An 18,199-nucleotide genomic window follows, 5' to 3' on the forward strand; every position below is an offset into this window, starting at 1 on the left:
GATAATAAATAGTACCTGATGATGGCAGCTGGGGCTGGGGCTGCACTCTCTATGAAGGCAGTGGGAATTCTGTTCCTTCTGAGTTGGGGGCTGGAGCTCCCAGGTGCTGCCCAAAATGTGATTGTAGCCCCAGGCTTCCTGCTCTAAAGAGCAGATTATACCCACCATGTTCATTATAATCTCAAAGGAGAAAAAAAACTTGCAAAAGAAGCAAAAAATAACAACACAAACTTCTCTTTGAAGAATTCCTGTAACTTTTTTGTGTTTAAACTTAGCTGTACTATAATATAAGTACTTTGTGTGTATTAGATTGTTTTTAGGGCACTGTGAGAACAACCCAGGATTGAAGCTCTCGCTGGACATGCGGAGAGGGTGAGTCGGGGAAGCATTTCCAGACGGATCTTAGTTGCCCACAGAACGGGGAAATACCCAGGTATAAAAGAGACACGGGACGCCAGGCAGAGGTCTCGGCTGGTGCAGCCTACAGCCGGTGGGGCTCCGGCCGGCACCAGAGCGCAGAGGCGCTCCACAGCGCTCCATACAAAAGCGCACTGTTACGGGTGCCCTGTTGAACCGGCAAACTAAGACCTGAGAGGGCTGAACTTGAGACTGAACGGGTCTTGAACTGTGACCCAGCCCAGGAAATCCCAGGAACTCAGCGTTTGGGGGAGCGCAGAGCGACAAACAAAACGGCGATTCCAAACGCTCCTGGTGAAAAGGTTTTTTTTTTAAAGCGCAGCTCCGTGGGGGAGGGGCCTCAGCCATTACTGAGGCAATCAGCCCCTACTGAGGTACACGCCCATTGCTGAGGCAGCCTGCCGTTGCCGAGGCAACCCGGTACAACAGAGAGACTCCACCGCAGGGCGTAGCCCGTGGCAACAGGGCGGAGACCACAGCAGAAGGGCAGAGCCTGCAGCAAAAGGGCAAACCTCACACCAGCAGGGCGGAGCCTCAGCAGGCAAAAAGTGACTAGACTGCCTCCTAGCTGGGCAGGACAGCAAGGCGGACACTCACAAGGAAAGCCCAAACCAGCCCCCAGACAGAGCATCTGAGAAAAAAAGGGGTTTTCTTATGAGTTAGGTTGCAGCAGAACTAAACATAGCAGCCTAGCAGCCCTGAATGAACAACAGAACTCACAGCTCAGCACTTGAGCTCCTACAAAGTACAGACTGTCTCCTCAAGCAACTCCCTGACCCCTCTATATCCATAAGACTGACATTTGGCAGATATCCTGGGACAAAGATAGCAGAAAAAGAAACAGGTAGCATCCCTCACTGTTCTGCAGCCGCTATAGGCACACCCCAGACAAGCAGGGCCTGGAGTGGACCTCAGCAGTCGTACAGCGAAGGGGCTAGACTGGTAGAAGGAAAACCAAGTAACAGAAATACTCCATCATCAACAATCTGGGTGTCCACTCAGAGATCCAATCGAAAAGTCAGCAACTACACAGACGACAGGTGGATAAATCCACAAAGATGGGAAGAAACCAGCACAAAAAGGAGGAAAACACCTGAAACCAGAACACCTCGCTGCCGAGAAAGGACGAAAACTCCTTACCAGCAAGGGAACAAAGCTGGATGGAGAATGACTGTGACGAAATGACGGAATTAGACTTCAGAAGGTGGATAATGAGAAACTTTTGTGAGCTAATAGAACATGTTTTAAATCAATGCAAAGAAACTAAGAACCTTGAAAAAAGATTTGAGGAAATGATAACAAGAATGGATACCTTAGAGAGGAATATGAATGAATTAAAGGAGCTGAAAAACACAATACGAGAACTTCGCAAAACATGCACAAGTTTCAATAGCCGAATTGACCAAGCAGAAGAAAGAATATCTGAAGTCAAGGATCAACTCAATGAAATAAAACGAGAAACCAAGATCAGAGAAAAAAGCGCAAAAAGGAATGAAGAAAGTCTCCAAGAAATGTGGGACTATGTGAAGAGACCTAACCTATGTTTGATAGGCGTATGAAGAGAATGAATCCAAGCTGGAAAATACTCTTCAGGACATTATCCTGGAGAATTTCCCCCACCTAGCAAGACAGGACAATACTCTATTGCAGGAAATACAGAGAACACCACAAAGATATTCCGCAAGAAGAGCAACCCCAAAGCACATAATCGTCAGATTCAACAATGTTGAAATAAAGGAGAAAATACTAAAGGCAGCCAGAGAGAAAGGTCGGGTCACCCACAAAGGAAAGCCCATCAGACTCACAGCAGATCTCTTGGTGGAAACTCTACAAGCCAGAAGAGAGTGGGGGCCAATATTCAACATCCTTAAAGAAAAGAACTTTCAACCCAGAATTTCATATGCAGCCAAACTGAGCTTCAGAAGTGAAGGAAAAATAAAATCCTTTGTGAACAAGCAAGTACTCAGAGATTTTGTCACCACCAGCCCTGCTTTACAAGAGCTCCTGAAAGAGGTACTACACATAGAAAGGAACAAGCAGTACCAGCCATTCCAAAATCACACTAAATGCTAAAGAGCATCAACATAATGAAGAATCTACAACAACTAACGGGCAAAACAGCCAGCTAGCATCAAAATGGCAGTATCAAATTCACACATAACAATATTAACCCTAAATGTAAATGGACTAAATGCACCAATCAAAAGACACAGACTGGCAAATTGGATAAAAAGCCAAAACCCATCAGTGTGCTGTATCCAGGAAACCCATCTCACATGCAAGGATACACAAAGGCTCAAAATAAGGGATGGAGGAAGATTTACCAAGCAAATAGAGAGCAAAAGAAAGCAGGAGTTGCAATCCTCATCTCTGATAAAATAGACTTTAAAGCAACAAAGATCAAAAGAGACAAAGAAGGCCATTACATAATGGTAAAAGGATCGATACAACAAGAAGAGCTAACGATCCTAAACATATATGGACCCAATACAGGAGCACCCAGATACATAAGGCAAGTTCTTAACGACTTACAAAGAGACTTAGACTCCCACACAATAATAGTGGGAGACTTTAACACTCCATTGTCAATATTAGACAGATCAACCGGACAGAAAATCAACAAGGATATCCAGGGCTTGAACTCAGACCTGGAGCAAGCAAACCTGATAGACATTTACAGAACTCTCCACCCCAAATCCACAGAATATACATTCTTCTCAGCACCACATCATACCTACTCTAAAATTGACCACATAATTGGAAGTAAAGCACTGATCAGCAAATGCAAAACAAATGAAATCATAACAAACATCATAGTGCAATCAAGTTAGAACTCAGAATTCAGAAACCAACCCAGAACCGCACAGCTTCATGGAAACTGAACAACTGGCTCCTGAATGTTGACTGGATAAACAACGAAATGAAGGCAGAAATAAAGAAGTTCTTCGAAACCAACGAGAACAAAGACACAACATGCCAGAACCTCTGGGACACATTTAAAGCAGTCTCTAGAGGAAAGTATATAGCAATAAGTGCCCATATGAGGAGAATGGAGAGATCCAAAATTGACACCCTATCGTCAAAATTGAAAGAGCTAGAGGAGCAAGATCAAAAAAACTCAAAAACCAGCAGAAGACAAGAAATAACTAAGATCAGAGCTGAAACGAAGGAGATTGAGACACGAAAAACCCTCCAAAAAATCAATAAATCCAAGAGCTGGTTTTTTGAAAAGATCAACAAAATAGACAGACCACTAGCCAGATTGATTAAAAATAAAAGAGAGAACAACCAAATAGATGCAATAAAAAATGATAAAGGGGAAATCACCACAGATTCCACAGAAATTCAAACCATCATCAGAGAATATTACAAACAACTTTATGCACATAAACTAGTAAACCTGGAAGAAATGGATAAATTCCTGGACTCCTGTGTCCTCCCAAGCCTAAACCAGGAGGAAGCTGAAACTATGAATAGACCAATAACAAAGTCAGAAGTCGAGGCAGCAATTAAGAGCCTACCACACAAAAAAAGCCCAGGTCCAGACGGGTTCACAGCCCAACTCTACCAGACACACAAAGAGGAGCTGGTACCACTTCTTCTGAAACTATTCCAAATAATCCAAAAAGAAGGAATCCTACCCAAATCATTCTAGGAGACCAATATTATCCTGATACCAAAACCTGGCAGAGACCCAACAAGAAAAGAAAACTTCAGGCCAATATCCATGATGAACATAGATGCAAAAATCTTCAATAAAATATTGGCAAGCCGAATGCAACAGCAAATCAAAAAACTTATTCATCAAGATCAAGTAGGATTCATCCCGGGGATGCAAGGCTGGTTCAACATATGCAAGTTTATAAACGTAATTCACCACATAAACAGAACCAAAAACAAAAACCACATGATTATCTCAATTGACGCAGAGAAGGCATTTGACAAAATTCAACAGCCCTTTATGCTAAAAACCCTCAATAAACTTGGTATCGATGGAACGTATCTCAAAGTAATAAAAGCTATTTATGACAAACCAACAGCCAATATCATACTGAATGGGCAAAAACTGGAAGCATTCCCTTTGAAATCTGGCATTAGACAAGGATGCCCTCTTTCACCACTCCTATTCAATATAGTACTGGAAGTTCTAGCCACAGCAATCAGGCAAGAAAAAGAAATAAAGGGTATTCAAATAGGAAAGGTGGAAGCCAAATTGTCTCTATTTGCAGACGACATGATAGTATACCTAGAAGACCCCATCGTCTCAGCCCAAAAACTCCTGAAACTGATAAGCAACTTCAGAAAAGTCTCAGGATATAAAATCAATGTGCAAAAATCACAAGCCTTCCTCTACACCAATAACAGACTTAAAGAGAGCCAAATCAAGAACGAACTGCCATTCACAATTGCTACAAAAAGAATAAAATACCTTGGAATACAACTCACAAGGAACGTAAGGGACCTCTTCAGGGAAAACTACAAACCACTGCTCAACGAAATCAGAGACGACACAAACAGATGGAGAAACATTCCATGGTCATGGTTAGGAAGAATTAATATCGTGAAAATGGCTATACTGCCCAAAGTAATTTACAGAATCAATGCTACACCCATCAAGCTACCATTGACTTTCTTCACAGAACTGGAAAAAACCACCATGAACTTCATATGGAACCAAAAGAGAGGCTGCATAGCCAAGTCAATTCTAAGCAAAAAGAACACAGCGGGGGGCATCACACTACCGGATTTCAAACTATACTACAAGGCTACAGTAATCAAAACAGCATGGTACTGGTACCAAAACAGAGATATAGATCAATGGAACAGAACAGAGGCATCAGAGGCAACACAACATAGCTACAACCATACAATCTTTGATAAACCTGACAAAAACAAGCAATGGGGAAAGGATTCCCTGTTCAACAAATGGTGCTGGGAAAACTGGCTAGCCATGTATAGAAAGCAGAAACTGGACCCCTTCCTGACACCTTACACCAAAATTAACTCCAGATGGATTAAAGACTTAAACATAAGACCTGCCACCATAAAAACCCTAGAAGGAAATCTAGGCAAAACCATCCAGGACACAGGAGTAGGCAAGGACTTCATGAACAAAACACCAAAAGCATTGGCAACAAAAGCCAAAATAGACAAATGGGACCTAATCAAACTCCACAGCTTCTGCACAGCAAAAGAAACAGTCAATAGAGTGAATCGGCAACCAACAGAATGGGAAAAAATGTTTGCAGTTTACCCATCTGACAAAGGGCTGATATCCAGAATTTACAAAGAACTCAAACAGATTTACAGGAAAAAAACAAACAAGCCCATTCAAAAGTGGGCAAAGGATATGAACAGACACTTTACAAAAGAAGACATATATGAGGCCAACAATCATATGAAAAAATGCTCATCGTCACTGGTCATCAGAGAGATGCAAATCAAAACCATATTGAGATACCATATCACGCCAGTTAGAATGACGATCATTAAAAAATCTGGAGACAACAGATGCTGGAGAGGATGTGGAGAAAAAGAACACTTTTACACTGTTGGTGGGAGTGTAAATTAGTCCAACCATTGTGGAAGATGGTGTGGCGATTCCTCAAGGCCTTAGAAATAGAAATCCCATTTCACCCAGCAATCCCATTACTGGGTATATATCCAAAGGAATATAAATCATTCTACTACAAGGACACATGCACACTAATGTTCATTGCAGCACTGTTTACAATAGCAAAGACCTGGATTCAACCCAAATGCCCATCGATGATAGACTGGATTGGGAAAATGTGGCACATATACACCATGGAATATTATGCAGCAGTCAGAAATGATGAGTTCGTGTCGTTTGTAGGAACGTGGATGAATCTGGAGAACATCATTCTCAGCAAACTGACACAAGAACAGAAAATGAAACACCGCATATTCTCACTCACAGGCGGGTGATGAAAAATGGGAACACATGGACACAGAGAGGGGAGTACTAAACACTGGGGTTTATAGGGGGGAAAAGGGGAAGGCCAGTGGGAGGGGGAGGTGGGGAGGGATTGACTGGGGAGTAATGCCAAATGTGGGTGAAGGGGAGAAAGCAAATGAAGCACACTGCCATGTGTGTACCTATGCAACTGTATTGCATGCTCTGCACGTTTACCCCAAAACCTAAAATGCAATTAAAAAAAAAAAGATTGTTTTTAAAAGGACAAAGATAAAAGGTTTCTTTATTTCCTTTCTTCGTCCATGAAGTTGCTGTTTGTTTGTTTATTTATTTATTGGCCTGTTTGATGTATGTGTGAAACAATTTTATTCAACGATAAACTGGAATTTTATCTTGCTAAGTAGTTCTAACAAAAACAATTAAAATTAAAATGGCTAAGACAGTAAATTTAATGTTATGTGCTTTTCACCACAATAAACAAACAAACAAGAAAACATATATTTACTCTGCAGGGGAGGGGCCACTTTTCAGCTGCCACATCCCCATTTCTACCTCATTAGGTAAAAGTGCATCTGATTACTTTGTGTTCTTGTATGCTACATTCGTCCTTGTCAGATACATGCTTCTCCACTAAAGATGTGTTCCCTCACTAAAAGGGATTTTTGGATGAACACCAGTTGTTTTATGTAATCTAATGTATCAATTTTTTTTCTTCATGACGAATGCTTTTTATGGCTTTTTTTAAAAAATCCAAACATTCTCTGTCCCAAAGTTGGAAAAAGATTCTCTTTTATTTTCACTGAAAGCTTTATAGTTCTGCCATTTATATTTAAGTCTATAATTCATCTGGGTTAGTTTTAATTTTATTTATATATTTATTTATGGAGACAGGATCTCCTTTTGTCACCCAGGCTGGAGTGCAGTGATGTGATTTTGGTTCACTGCAGCCTCAACCTCCCATACTCAAGTAATTCTCCCACCTCGGTCTCCCAAGTAGCTGAGACTACAGATGCATGCCAACATGCCCAGCTAATCGTGTGTGTGTGTGTGTGTGTGTGTGTGTGTGTGTGTGTGTATGATCAGATCTGCATTTTATTTTTCCCTATTTTATAGTTTTTTTTAAATTTCCAACTTTTATTTTAAATTCAGGGGTACACATGCAGGATATGCAAGTTTGTTACGTGGGTAAACATGTAACAAACATGTGCCTTGGTGGTTTGCTGCACAGATAATCCCATCACCTAAGTATTAAGCCCTACACCCTCTGACAGGCCCCAGTGTGTGTTGTTCCACCCAATGTGTCCATGTGTTCTCATCATTCAGTTCCTACTTATAAGTGAGAACATGCAGTGCTTGGTTTTCTGTTCCTGCATTAGTTTGCTGAGAATAATGGCTTCCAGATCCATCCATGTCCATGCAAAGAACATGATCTCATTCATTTTTATGGCAGCATAGTATTCCATGATGTATATTTACCACAGTTTCTTTATTCAGCCTGTCACTGGTGGGCATTTAGGTTGATTCCATGTCTTTGCTATTGTGAATAGTGCTGCAATGAACATATGTGTGCAAGTATCTCCGTAACAAAATAATGTATATATTCCTTTGGGCATATGCCAATAATGGGATTGCTGGGCCAAGTGGTATTTCTGCCTTTAGTTCTTTGAGGAATCACCACACTGTCTTCCACAATGGTTGAACTAATTTATAGTCCCACCAACAGTGAAGAAGTATTCCTTTTTCTCTACAACCTCACCAGCATCTGTTGTTTTTTGACTTTTAAAATTAGATCTCATTTGCCAATTTTCACTTTTCTTGCAAATGCTTTTGGCGTCTTTGTCATAAAATCTTTGCTGGTTACTATGTCCTGAATGATATTGCCTAGATTTACTTCCAGGGCTTTTAAAGTTTTGGGTTTTACATTTAAGTCTTATTTCATCTTGAGTTGATTTTTATATATGGCATAAGGAAGAGGTCCAGTTTCAATTTTATGCATAGGGCTAGCCAGTTCTCCCAGCACCATTTTTTAAATAGGGAATCCTTTCCCTATTGCTTTTGTTGACTTTGTTGAAGATCAAATGGTTGTAGATGTGCAGTCTTATTTCTGGGCTCTCTGTTCTATTCCATTGATTTATGTGTCTGTTCTTGTACCAGTATCATGCTGTTTTGGTTACTGTAGGCTTGTAGTATAGTTTGAAGTTGGGTAGCATAATGCCTCCAGCTTTGTTCTCTTGTTTAGGAATTGTCTTGTCTATCCAGGCTCTTTATTGGCTCCATATGAATTCTAAAATAGTTCTTTCTAATTCTACAAAAAAAAATGTCAAAGGTAGTTTAATGGGAACAGAATTAAAACTACAAATTGCTTTGGGTGGTATTGCTGTTGTGATATTGATTCTTTCTGTCCATGAGTATGGAATTTTTTCTATTTGTTTGTGTCGTCTCTGATTTCTCTGAGCAGTGGTTTTTACTTCTCCTTGAAGACGTCTTTTAACTTCCCTTGTTAGTTGTATTCCTAGGTATTTTATTGCTTTTGTGGCAATTGTGAATGGGAGTTCATTTGTGATATGGCTGTCAGTTTGCCTGTTGTTGGATGTATAGAAATGCTAGCTATTTTTGCACATTGATTTTCTATCCTGAGACTTCATTGAAGTTGCTTATCTGCTTAAGAAGCGTTTGGGCTGAGATGATGGGTTTTTCTAGATGTAGGATCATGTCAACTACAAACAAAAATAGTTTGACTTCCTCTCTTCCTATCTGAACACCTTTAATTTCATTCTCTTGCCTAATTGTTCCAGTCAGAACTTCCAATACTATGTTGAATAGGAGTGGTGAGAGATGGCATCCTTGTCTTGTGCCAGTTTTCAAGGAAAATGCTACCAGGTTTTGTCCATTCACTATGATATTGGCTTTGGGTTTGTCACATATGTCTCTTATTATTTTGAGGTATGGTCCTTTAATACTGTATATATTGAGAGTTTTTAGCAAAAAGGAATGTTAAATTTTATCAAAGGCCTTTTCTGGAACTATTTAGGAAATTACATGGTTTTTGTCTTTGGTTCTGTTTGTGTGATGAATCGTATTTATTTATTTGTGTATGTTGAACCAGCATTGCATCCAAAGAATGAAGAATTTAATTGTGGCAAATAAAAACACTTTTCTCATAAGGACGTATATGTCTTTGCCTTTACTTGTGTCATTTATACATTTACTCATTTTTTAAGATCCCACTCAAATATTACCTCCTCCAAGAAAACTATACCAATATCCCAGACTACTATTTATTTCTACCTTGTTCAGAATCCCTCCTACCCCTCAAGTCCTTCGTTTAGTATTTAATCACTGCCTCAAGAGAGTCCTAGAGGTTTCGGATTATTGAAAGAAAGGGAAGATGTACCTTACTGTGTACCCCTGACCTTGCCTGTAGTTGAGAAGAAGCTACTAGAACCTCTGAGCCAGCTCAGATCATGCCACCATCTCCATGGGAACATTAAATTTCCTCCCACAGGTTTGCATGATGGAACATCCAGGAGCTCTTTGATGATAGGAGGTGGGTTTCTCCAATCTCTTCTCTGGACTGAATCATTCCCTGGAAATGGGGCCATGAATTATTGGGGTCTTAGAGCTTGTGAAGTAAAGGATTAACCCAAAGAAAGTTTTGGCTCTTTACCCCCAGTTTCTGGAAGGTAACATTTAAACCCTTGGAATGCCACAAATTTTAAGAATGCCTTTATATAACTAGAACAGAGAGATAGTCTGTACTCACCATAAGATTTATGGTAAGGATCTTGGACAACACAACATCAGCTTTGCCTCTGGCGGGGCCGGAGACCAAAGTCAGCCATGTGGGTGACTAGCCATATATATGCGACTGATTCCTCAATAAATACTCTGGACACTGAGACTCAAGTGAACTTCCCTAGTTGGCAATACCCTGGGTACATTTTCACATATCATTGCTGGGAGAGATAAGTGCTGTCTGCATGACTTCACTGGAGTAGACAAATGGGAAGCTGTATTCCTAGTCTCTCCTAGACTTCTGTACCTTTACTTATTGTTGGTTTTTAAATGCATTCTTTTGCTCTAATAAACTGTAAGCATGGGTAAATTGGCTTTCTGAATGCTGCGAGTTCATCTAGTGAAACTCTGAACCTGAGGATGGTGTGAGGTACCTTCCAAACTTCCAAGGATTCTACTCAATACATTTCTTTTCTCAATCTAAGGGCGCCATGGGTCAAACAGATATAATCTTAAAATGTTTTTCAAAACAAGGTAGCAAACTGCCAACCACATTGGAAATCGGGTAGCTGGATGGCCCCTGAAGATCGATGATGGTACTGATGACCAGGCCAGCAACAACTGGTGGAAGTGAGAGTGGACGTGGCAGAAAGTAAAGAGCACCATGGCAGTAAAGCTGTTGGTATCTGGTGATCTACCAGCAAAGAGCCATGTCTCGTGGAGCATGTGCAGGAGGTGAACAAGCAGTTGGAACTGGAGATCCCAGATGGCGATCACGTGGAATGCTTAGTGGTGGTATTGGTGTTGGTGAAGCATTTGGGCTCTTAGAAAGGAAATAAATCGTGTTGATATCCTTGTAATTGACTGTATCGTTTTGGTAAGAAGAATAGGCTATATCCATGAAAGATAATATAAAAGAAGCTTCCTTGCCCCTATATCTGAAAACACTACTTCATAAGTAGATGATCTGATCGAAATATAGGATAAGGAGTAGCAGGAAGAATAGGCGGCTGAAAAAGCCTCTAGCCATGCTGCTAGAAGCTCAGAGTGAAGTGGAGGACGTAGAGAAAGGGATTAAGGTTTCTAACCAGGAGCTGTAGCGGGTAGAGATAGTGAACTTCTGAGCCAAAGGAGCTGAGCACCCAGAAGAAATGTGAAGAGCAGACACAGCTTCTGGCAGCCTGGGGACGGCCAGTAGGCCACTGTGGGATAGGTGCATTCTTCCAGGCACCACTGGAAGAATGACCTCTCCCCTTGCAACAGCAGTTTAGCGATGCATTCTGGCACTGAGCTGGTGTGGGTATCAGCAAGTGGCAGCTCCAAGCAGGTACTACTGTCAGCCAAGAGAAGGCAGGGCTAGTCACAACTGTTTTGTTTTTCAATGAGGCAGATCACAGAGGAGAGTCTGGGGGTCCAGCCCACTTATGGCCTCCCTAGAAAGAAGTTCCTTCTGGGAATAATGCCGACTAAGCTGTTTATTCCAGTTCAGCTCCTGCATAAAGAGTCAAAACTCAGCAGTATCATGAACCCATAGCCTGCACAGGGCTTGCTTTGTGGCCTTGATGTCTATCTCTTTCTAGGCGAACTGCCATTCATGTCGCTGAGAACTATGGAGAGGATGGGGTGAGCTTCATGTCCACAGCTGCAGAGCACAAAATCCAGAATGGCAGAGACTTCTTCCTGCAAAGTCCAGAAAAATCTAAGCCCTGTTGCATAATAAAGCTCCTCTCAAGCAGCTACCTTGTACATAATGCCGATGATTTTACAAACGGGGAAACTGGGGCCCCAAAAGCTCAAATTGCTTCTTCGTTAGTGATACAGCTGGTCACCTCTAGGCTGTGATGCAATATTTTTTAACTCCACATGGATGCTTCTGACAGCATCAAGACCCCTGTGAGTCTGGAAGAAAGAAGGAAGGTGCTTTGAGGACAGGAAGGGCAGCTCTGACATTGGTAAGTCAAGAGTCTGAGCTGACATTGCAATCACACAACACACAGCCTTTTGAACCAGTGAAAGAATCAAGCAAATGCACCGTTTATTACCCCACAGGATAACAGATAGCTTTAACAAGACCAAGCCAAGCAAAAGTGGCTGCAATATGACATATCTTCTTTTGTCCCTATTCTGATAAGATACTGGGTTAAACCTGCCCTCTCAGACTGGGCACAATTGGGCAAGGGAACAAACCTCCATAACATTCAGCACTTGTTCTAGACAAAAGTTACCCAAACGTGCTAATGTTCAGGGAACAATTAGGAGTGTTCTTGTACATTATCTGCTACCTCCTTACTGCTCCAGAGGACCTTTTAACCTTCATCCTGTTTCGCTAGGTGTGCAACTCCCAAATCGTTCATGCTGAAATGAGCAGAAAATGAGACTAAGAGATCTTAGCTTCTGTCTGTCGTGGGTTTTTCTGCTTTTGGTTCATGGGTCTGTGTGCACTCTGCCTTGGCTCAGGTTCATTTGTTCAAGCCTATGAAGGTTACAGACTCACCTGGGTTTCTTTCCTGCCTTACAGCTCACCAACAACTAGGGGATGCTGCCACCTGGTGGTGGGAATCGCCTTGCATGAGAATCTACACCGATGAGCAAATTGCACTAAAAAGTTAAAACTTTGCAAGAACTTGCCTTGCACAGAGACTTGAAAGGGAATCAATTTCCAGATGCCTTGACTGCCATTCTTAAAACCTGCCTGAGAACAGATTGGAATGATAAGATAGAGTCTCCTTTCCTATATTCCTTTTTGGACAAAAAAGAAAGGTACATCCTTATCCATCCTGAATCTTACTACTGTGCATTGCCCTGATTTGTAAAACAAACAAACAAAAAACTGCAGTATGCCAAAAGGACAATTTAAAATACTGTCCTCAAGGACAACTCCATTAATGATTAATCAAAGCACCGTAGGCTTGTCTAGCACGTCTCCGTCTGCAGGTCTGGGAGATATTTCTGTCAGGAGAAGTGAGACATTGGAACCCTGTGCTAGGGTGTTCTGAGTTTGGATATAATGCAGAGAAAAGCAGTGAAGCGTTTCACCTCTTCCATCCCCCAAATATTGCCAGGTAGAGCAGCACTCTTGAGGGAGAGTCCTCTGAAAACATAAAAATGAGCCCCAGAAAATGTACCCTCCCTCAATATTTAAGTGATTCCTTTAAGACATATTTATACCAAGACTTGCACAGCTTAGTGATGCTGATACTTTTAAGCATGACTAGAATGTTTTTTGAGCTACCAGAATTCTCCAGTGTACACTGACTCGTTCTCACAGACAAAAACCTTTTGTAATCTTTCAGATTTGGTGTGTTTCATTCAGTAATGTAGTTAAAACCTGTTTTAACACATCTATGAAATGTTTATTCCAGTTACTTTGCCATTACCTTATTTCAGCTTATAAAATGTTTAATATTTTTCTATCTCTTTTTAACAAAAAACAAAATTATATGCTAGCTGTCAGACTTCAATTAAATACAGAAGGAAATTTTGATCAGTTTTTATAATGTGATTAATAATTTCTGATTTTATACATGATTCTTATTTATTTCAAAAAGCTAGTCACCACTGTTTAATATGCAAATACATACACATTTTTCAAATATATGTCTCATATACCTAGCTTCTTAGGTAACAATATTTTAGCCACATCTTACATTGCATTAATATTAGAGTAATTATTAGATACACATGGCTTCATTATGGATTGCTTTTAGTAATATATCTTATGAGATGTGTTTTTAAGTTATTCCTTAGCTGTTCTTTTTGAAATACTATTTTTGAAGCACAAATTGAAAAATAAAGTCAATCCTTTCTGATTTTATTAAATAAAGAAAGTAAATCTGATATGACTGTATAGTTTGCTAGCAAGGAACTGGATTTGCTCATTAGGTTATATGGAAGATATTTTCCATCAACTGAATAAGCTAAATTTGCAATTCTAAGATTTCAGTCATGATAGAAATTATTTATAAAGCAGGCAAAACAATTATGACATTTGATAAAATAATATTGGGTTGACAAAGGTATACTGAAAGTAGAATTTCAATTTTCCCCACTCATTGATTAAATATGGTGTTTGTTAGTAAAGGGGCAACAGAATAATTAATAGTCACTTAATACATATTGGCAAAGATTTTTTTGGTTATATGTTCCAGAAATATAAATAAGAAATCAGTTTTATGACTGGATAACACCATTTGAAAGTAAAGTGTTTTCCAACCATTTGATTTCAACAATATTGCAGGAAGACCTCATTAGGTCATCAGCTGATAATGTTAATGATATCACTTTTGACATATTACTCAGAAGTTCCAAAAATTGAGTCGCAATTCTAAAACATAATTTCTACTCCCACCTCCATATTTCCAAGAACAAGGTTTCTCAGTATTTGTATCTATAAAAATGAAAAAAATATAATAGATGCTAAATCATGTCACATTTTGGCAATAAGTAAAATTAATCAAAGGAAAATGATATGTTTTTATAAGCATCCATCTCATTAAAAGAATGTGTTTGCAACCTTCTCTTCCATTGTGGTTAGCTGCCGACCCTGTCGTGAGCTCCCATGCCTCACCCTATAGTAGAAGGTCCTCCCTGGAAAGCAGCTGCTCAGCCAAGGACCTCACGCACGTCATACGGTCATGTGACTACTTCTCACCCATAGAAAGTTAGCAGTCACAGTGGGTGGAACTTCCAGGCCAAGGCTCTTTAGGAGGTCTTCCCCGTACAGTCCTCTTCCTTTTCCAGCTGGATTCTGCTAAGATGATGAGGCCCTCAAGATTGGAGAAGCCATAAATCAAAAGAAGCTTGAGTTTCTGAATCATTTGACAGGGAGCCTCATGCCACCTAGAACATCCACCTGAGACTGGAAAATGGGCCAGAGGTAAACTTCCATTGTGTTAGGCCAGTGGAATTGGGGTTATGTTTCAACAGCCATCTCTACCTTAAATAACACATGCTCAATAATGACTTATCAATATTTATAATACATCTCTGTTGCTTTAATTATATGCTAATAATATATTAATAACTCAAGCCAGAAGAATTTTTAACACTTAGAGTCCTATGTTCATATAAAATTGTTTGAAAGTTTAATTTCAACTTACATTTGTAATTTTGACATAGAGAATTTGATGGCATGATCAATAAATACTAAAGTGTATTGTAGGATAAGCTAAAATTATGTATTGGGAGGGGTGTGGCAAAATAAATTCAAGCAAATAAAGGGATGATGTAAAACGTTTTAACATTATAGAACAGTTTGTTCATATACAATTTTTAAAGATGATAGTTTGCCTTCAGTTGCTACCAGAGTCCTTCAATACTTCTTTTAAAATGTTTAAGACTAAAATCTATGCACAAGGGCAGATTTTTTTTTTTTTTTTTGAGACAGAGTTTCGCTCTTGTTACCCAGGCTGTAGTGCAATGGGGCAATCTTGGCTCACCGCAACCTCCGCCTCCTGGGTTCAGGCAATTCTCCAGCCTCAGCCTCCCAAGTAGCTGGGATTACAGGTGCGTGCCACCTTGCCCAGCTAATTTTCGTATTTTTAGTAGGGACGGGGTTTCACCATGTTGACCAGGTTGGTCTCGATCTCTTGACCCCATGATCCACCCGCCTCAGCCTCCCAAAGTGCTGGAATTATAGGCATGAGCCACCACGCCTGGCCAACTTTTTTTTTTTTTGAGATGGAGTTTTGCTCTTGTTGCCCAGGCTGGAGTGCAGTGGCACAATCTTGGCTCACTACAACCTCTGCCTCCCTGGCTCAAGCGATTCTCCTGCTTCAGCCTCATGAGTAGCTGGGATTACAGGCATGCACCACCATGCCCGGCTAATTTTGTATTTTTAGTAGAGACAGGGTTTTGCCATGTTGGACAGGCTGGTTTCGAACTCATGACCTCAAGTGATTCACCCACCTCGACCTCCCAAAGTGCTGGGATTACGGGTGTGAGCCACCATGCCCAGCCTATGGTAGGTATTTTTTAAAGTTCTTAAAGCATAAATTGGCAAGTGACAGATCTGTATCTGAAGTCAGAGGCATCTTTATAATCATTCACTACATGTGCATTTAAGGACTACTCTTCATGTTCCAGACACTGCATTGGACTGTAAAGGTACAAAGGTGAGACACACCTATACTCAAATACTCAAAACTCCCTCCCCACACCTACGGTCAAAAATCCCTCCCCACATTCTCCCTCTCTCTCTCTCTCTCACACACACACACACACACACACACACACACACACTTGGGGTTTGCTATTCTGAATACCTAAGATATCATGTCCACCTCACCCTAGTAAGTAGGCCCATTGTATGAAAGAAAATAGACCCACACGAGCAAGAAAATGGCTCAACCCAAAATTGCGAAGAAAAGAGTGATCTTGCCCATGTAGACATTCTGTGCTTTTCAAATGATACCTGTAATCCCTCTATGCTCCCTGGTATCTCTTTAGTTCCTCCCAAAGTGGCAATGACAATGGCTAATTCCAGGTTTTCTCAGCTTCATGAAGACCTACCAGTAAGTAGTCACAGCCTTGACCCCACCTCCCACTGATTGAAGGAACCACTAAGCACATCACATTCCTGAACTGGTCTCGTGACCTGAGTCTATCTGAATGGAAGTCTTGGAGCTCTGCAAAAACTATAAAACTGACCCAAATCTAGACCAGCTAGATGATGCCAGGAAGAGAGAACAAACTCTGAGCACTGACTAAAAAACAATAAAACAAACACCAACAACAAAAATGCTAAATAAAGGATATTTTGAGGTTACAATAGATAGTAACTCAATGTCAATAATTCAGTGAGACTTTCGAAGGGTTAATGCTATTCTAAAGGCATTAATGAAAGCCTAGGCTCCGGAACAAAGGAGGGGTTTCCATTTATCTGAGCCAGTCAAATAACAATTACAACAGTGTGTTCTGAAAGCAGTCCTGACAAACTAACACTTTCCTATAAATTCTCTCCACCACCCGACACAGACATGAGCAGTTATGGGATTAAAGTGGGAAATAAGTGTGGTGGGACTGGGATGTGACTGTAATTCTGGAGTATGCAAAATCTGGCTTTCCATAACTCTTCTAAAATACAGTATGCAAAATGACCAGTCATATCTTTCTCAAATGGTCTCTGTCTTTGCTCTTCTTATTTGAGTTACCCAAGAACACCAAAAGCTATCAGATAGAGGGTTCTGATCTATCTGGTAGATAGCATGGTTAAAGAAATGACAGAGTGTTATAGTTTAACTTAAAGAAAACTTTCTCTTGAGTAGATGAAGTCAGCTTTGGGACAGTACATCCCCTAACTTGGAGGTGATAAGCAAAGGAGGCATAATAGAAGAGCAGATCGTTAGCTTAAATAATCCTGACTCTAACCTTATATAGCATAGGGCTGCCATATTGGTGCCCTTTACCTTGGATACAGAGGATGAGAGGACAACAGGTCTGATCATCACCACTCACCTTTCTGCTCTGAAAGGCTTCTGATGCCACATAAAATCATGCATCCTGAATAGTTTAGATGTGTCTCACATTGAAATGTAATCCCTGGTGGTGGAGGTGGGGCCTGGTGGGAGGTGACGGGATCATGGGGATGGGTTTCTCATGAATGATGTAGCACCCTCCCCTTGGTACTGTTCTTATGACAGTAAGTGAGTTCTTGCAAGACCTGGTCATTTAAAAGTATGTGGCATTTCCTCCCTCTGTCTCCTGCTCCTGTTTCTGCCATGTGACATGCCTGCTCCTGCTTTGCCTTCCATCATGACTGGGAATTTCCTGAGGCCTCCCCAGAAGCAATTACTCTACAGCCAGCAGGACCATGAACCAATTAAACCTATTTTCTTATAAAATACTCAGACTCGGGTATTTCTTTATAGCAATGTGAGAATGGATTAATACGAGCTCTAAGCTCTCCTGATGACACTACTCTCTTTTCCCAGCCATCACAGAGGAAGTCCCTGGGAGTAACCACAAGAGAGATAAGTAAACACGAAGAATGTTAGTTGTTATCTAGTCAGAAGTAGACCAAGAAGCGGTGGGACATTGTGCTAACTGGTAGTCTGAGGAGCGTGGGACAAACAGACCCTTTCCTCCTTCCTGGTCAAGGCCCAGCATCAG

General features: G+C 40.7%; 1 protein-coding gene across 1 annotated transcript in view; it reads right to left on the minus strand.

Annotated features, from left to right (window-relative positions):
• Positions 1–9,507: 9,507 nt before the first annotated feature.
• TMED3 (transmembrane p24 trafficking protein 3) overlaps positions 9,508–18,199 on the minus strand; it is a 45,068-nt gene continuing 36,376 nt past the window's right edge. Inside the window, exon 3 of the mRNA XM_017973337.4 lies at positions 9,508–10,913. Coding sequence (XP_017828826.3) covers positions 10,785–10,913 — 129 coding nt within the window. The 3' untranslated portion in view covers positions 9,508–10,784. The remainder of the gene's footprint in view (positions 10,914–18,199) is intronic.

Source organism: Callithrix jacchus, chromosome 6 (genome assembly GCF_049354715.1).
Source record: "Callithrix jacchus isolate 240 chromosome 6, calJac240_pri, whole genome shotgun sequence".
NCBI lineage: Eukaryota > Metazoa > Chordata > Mammalia > Primates > Cebidae > Callithrix > Callithrix jacchus.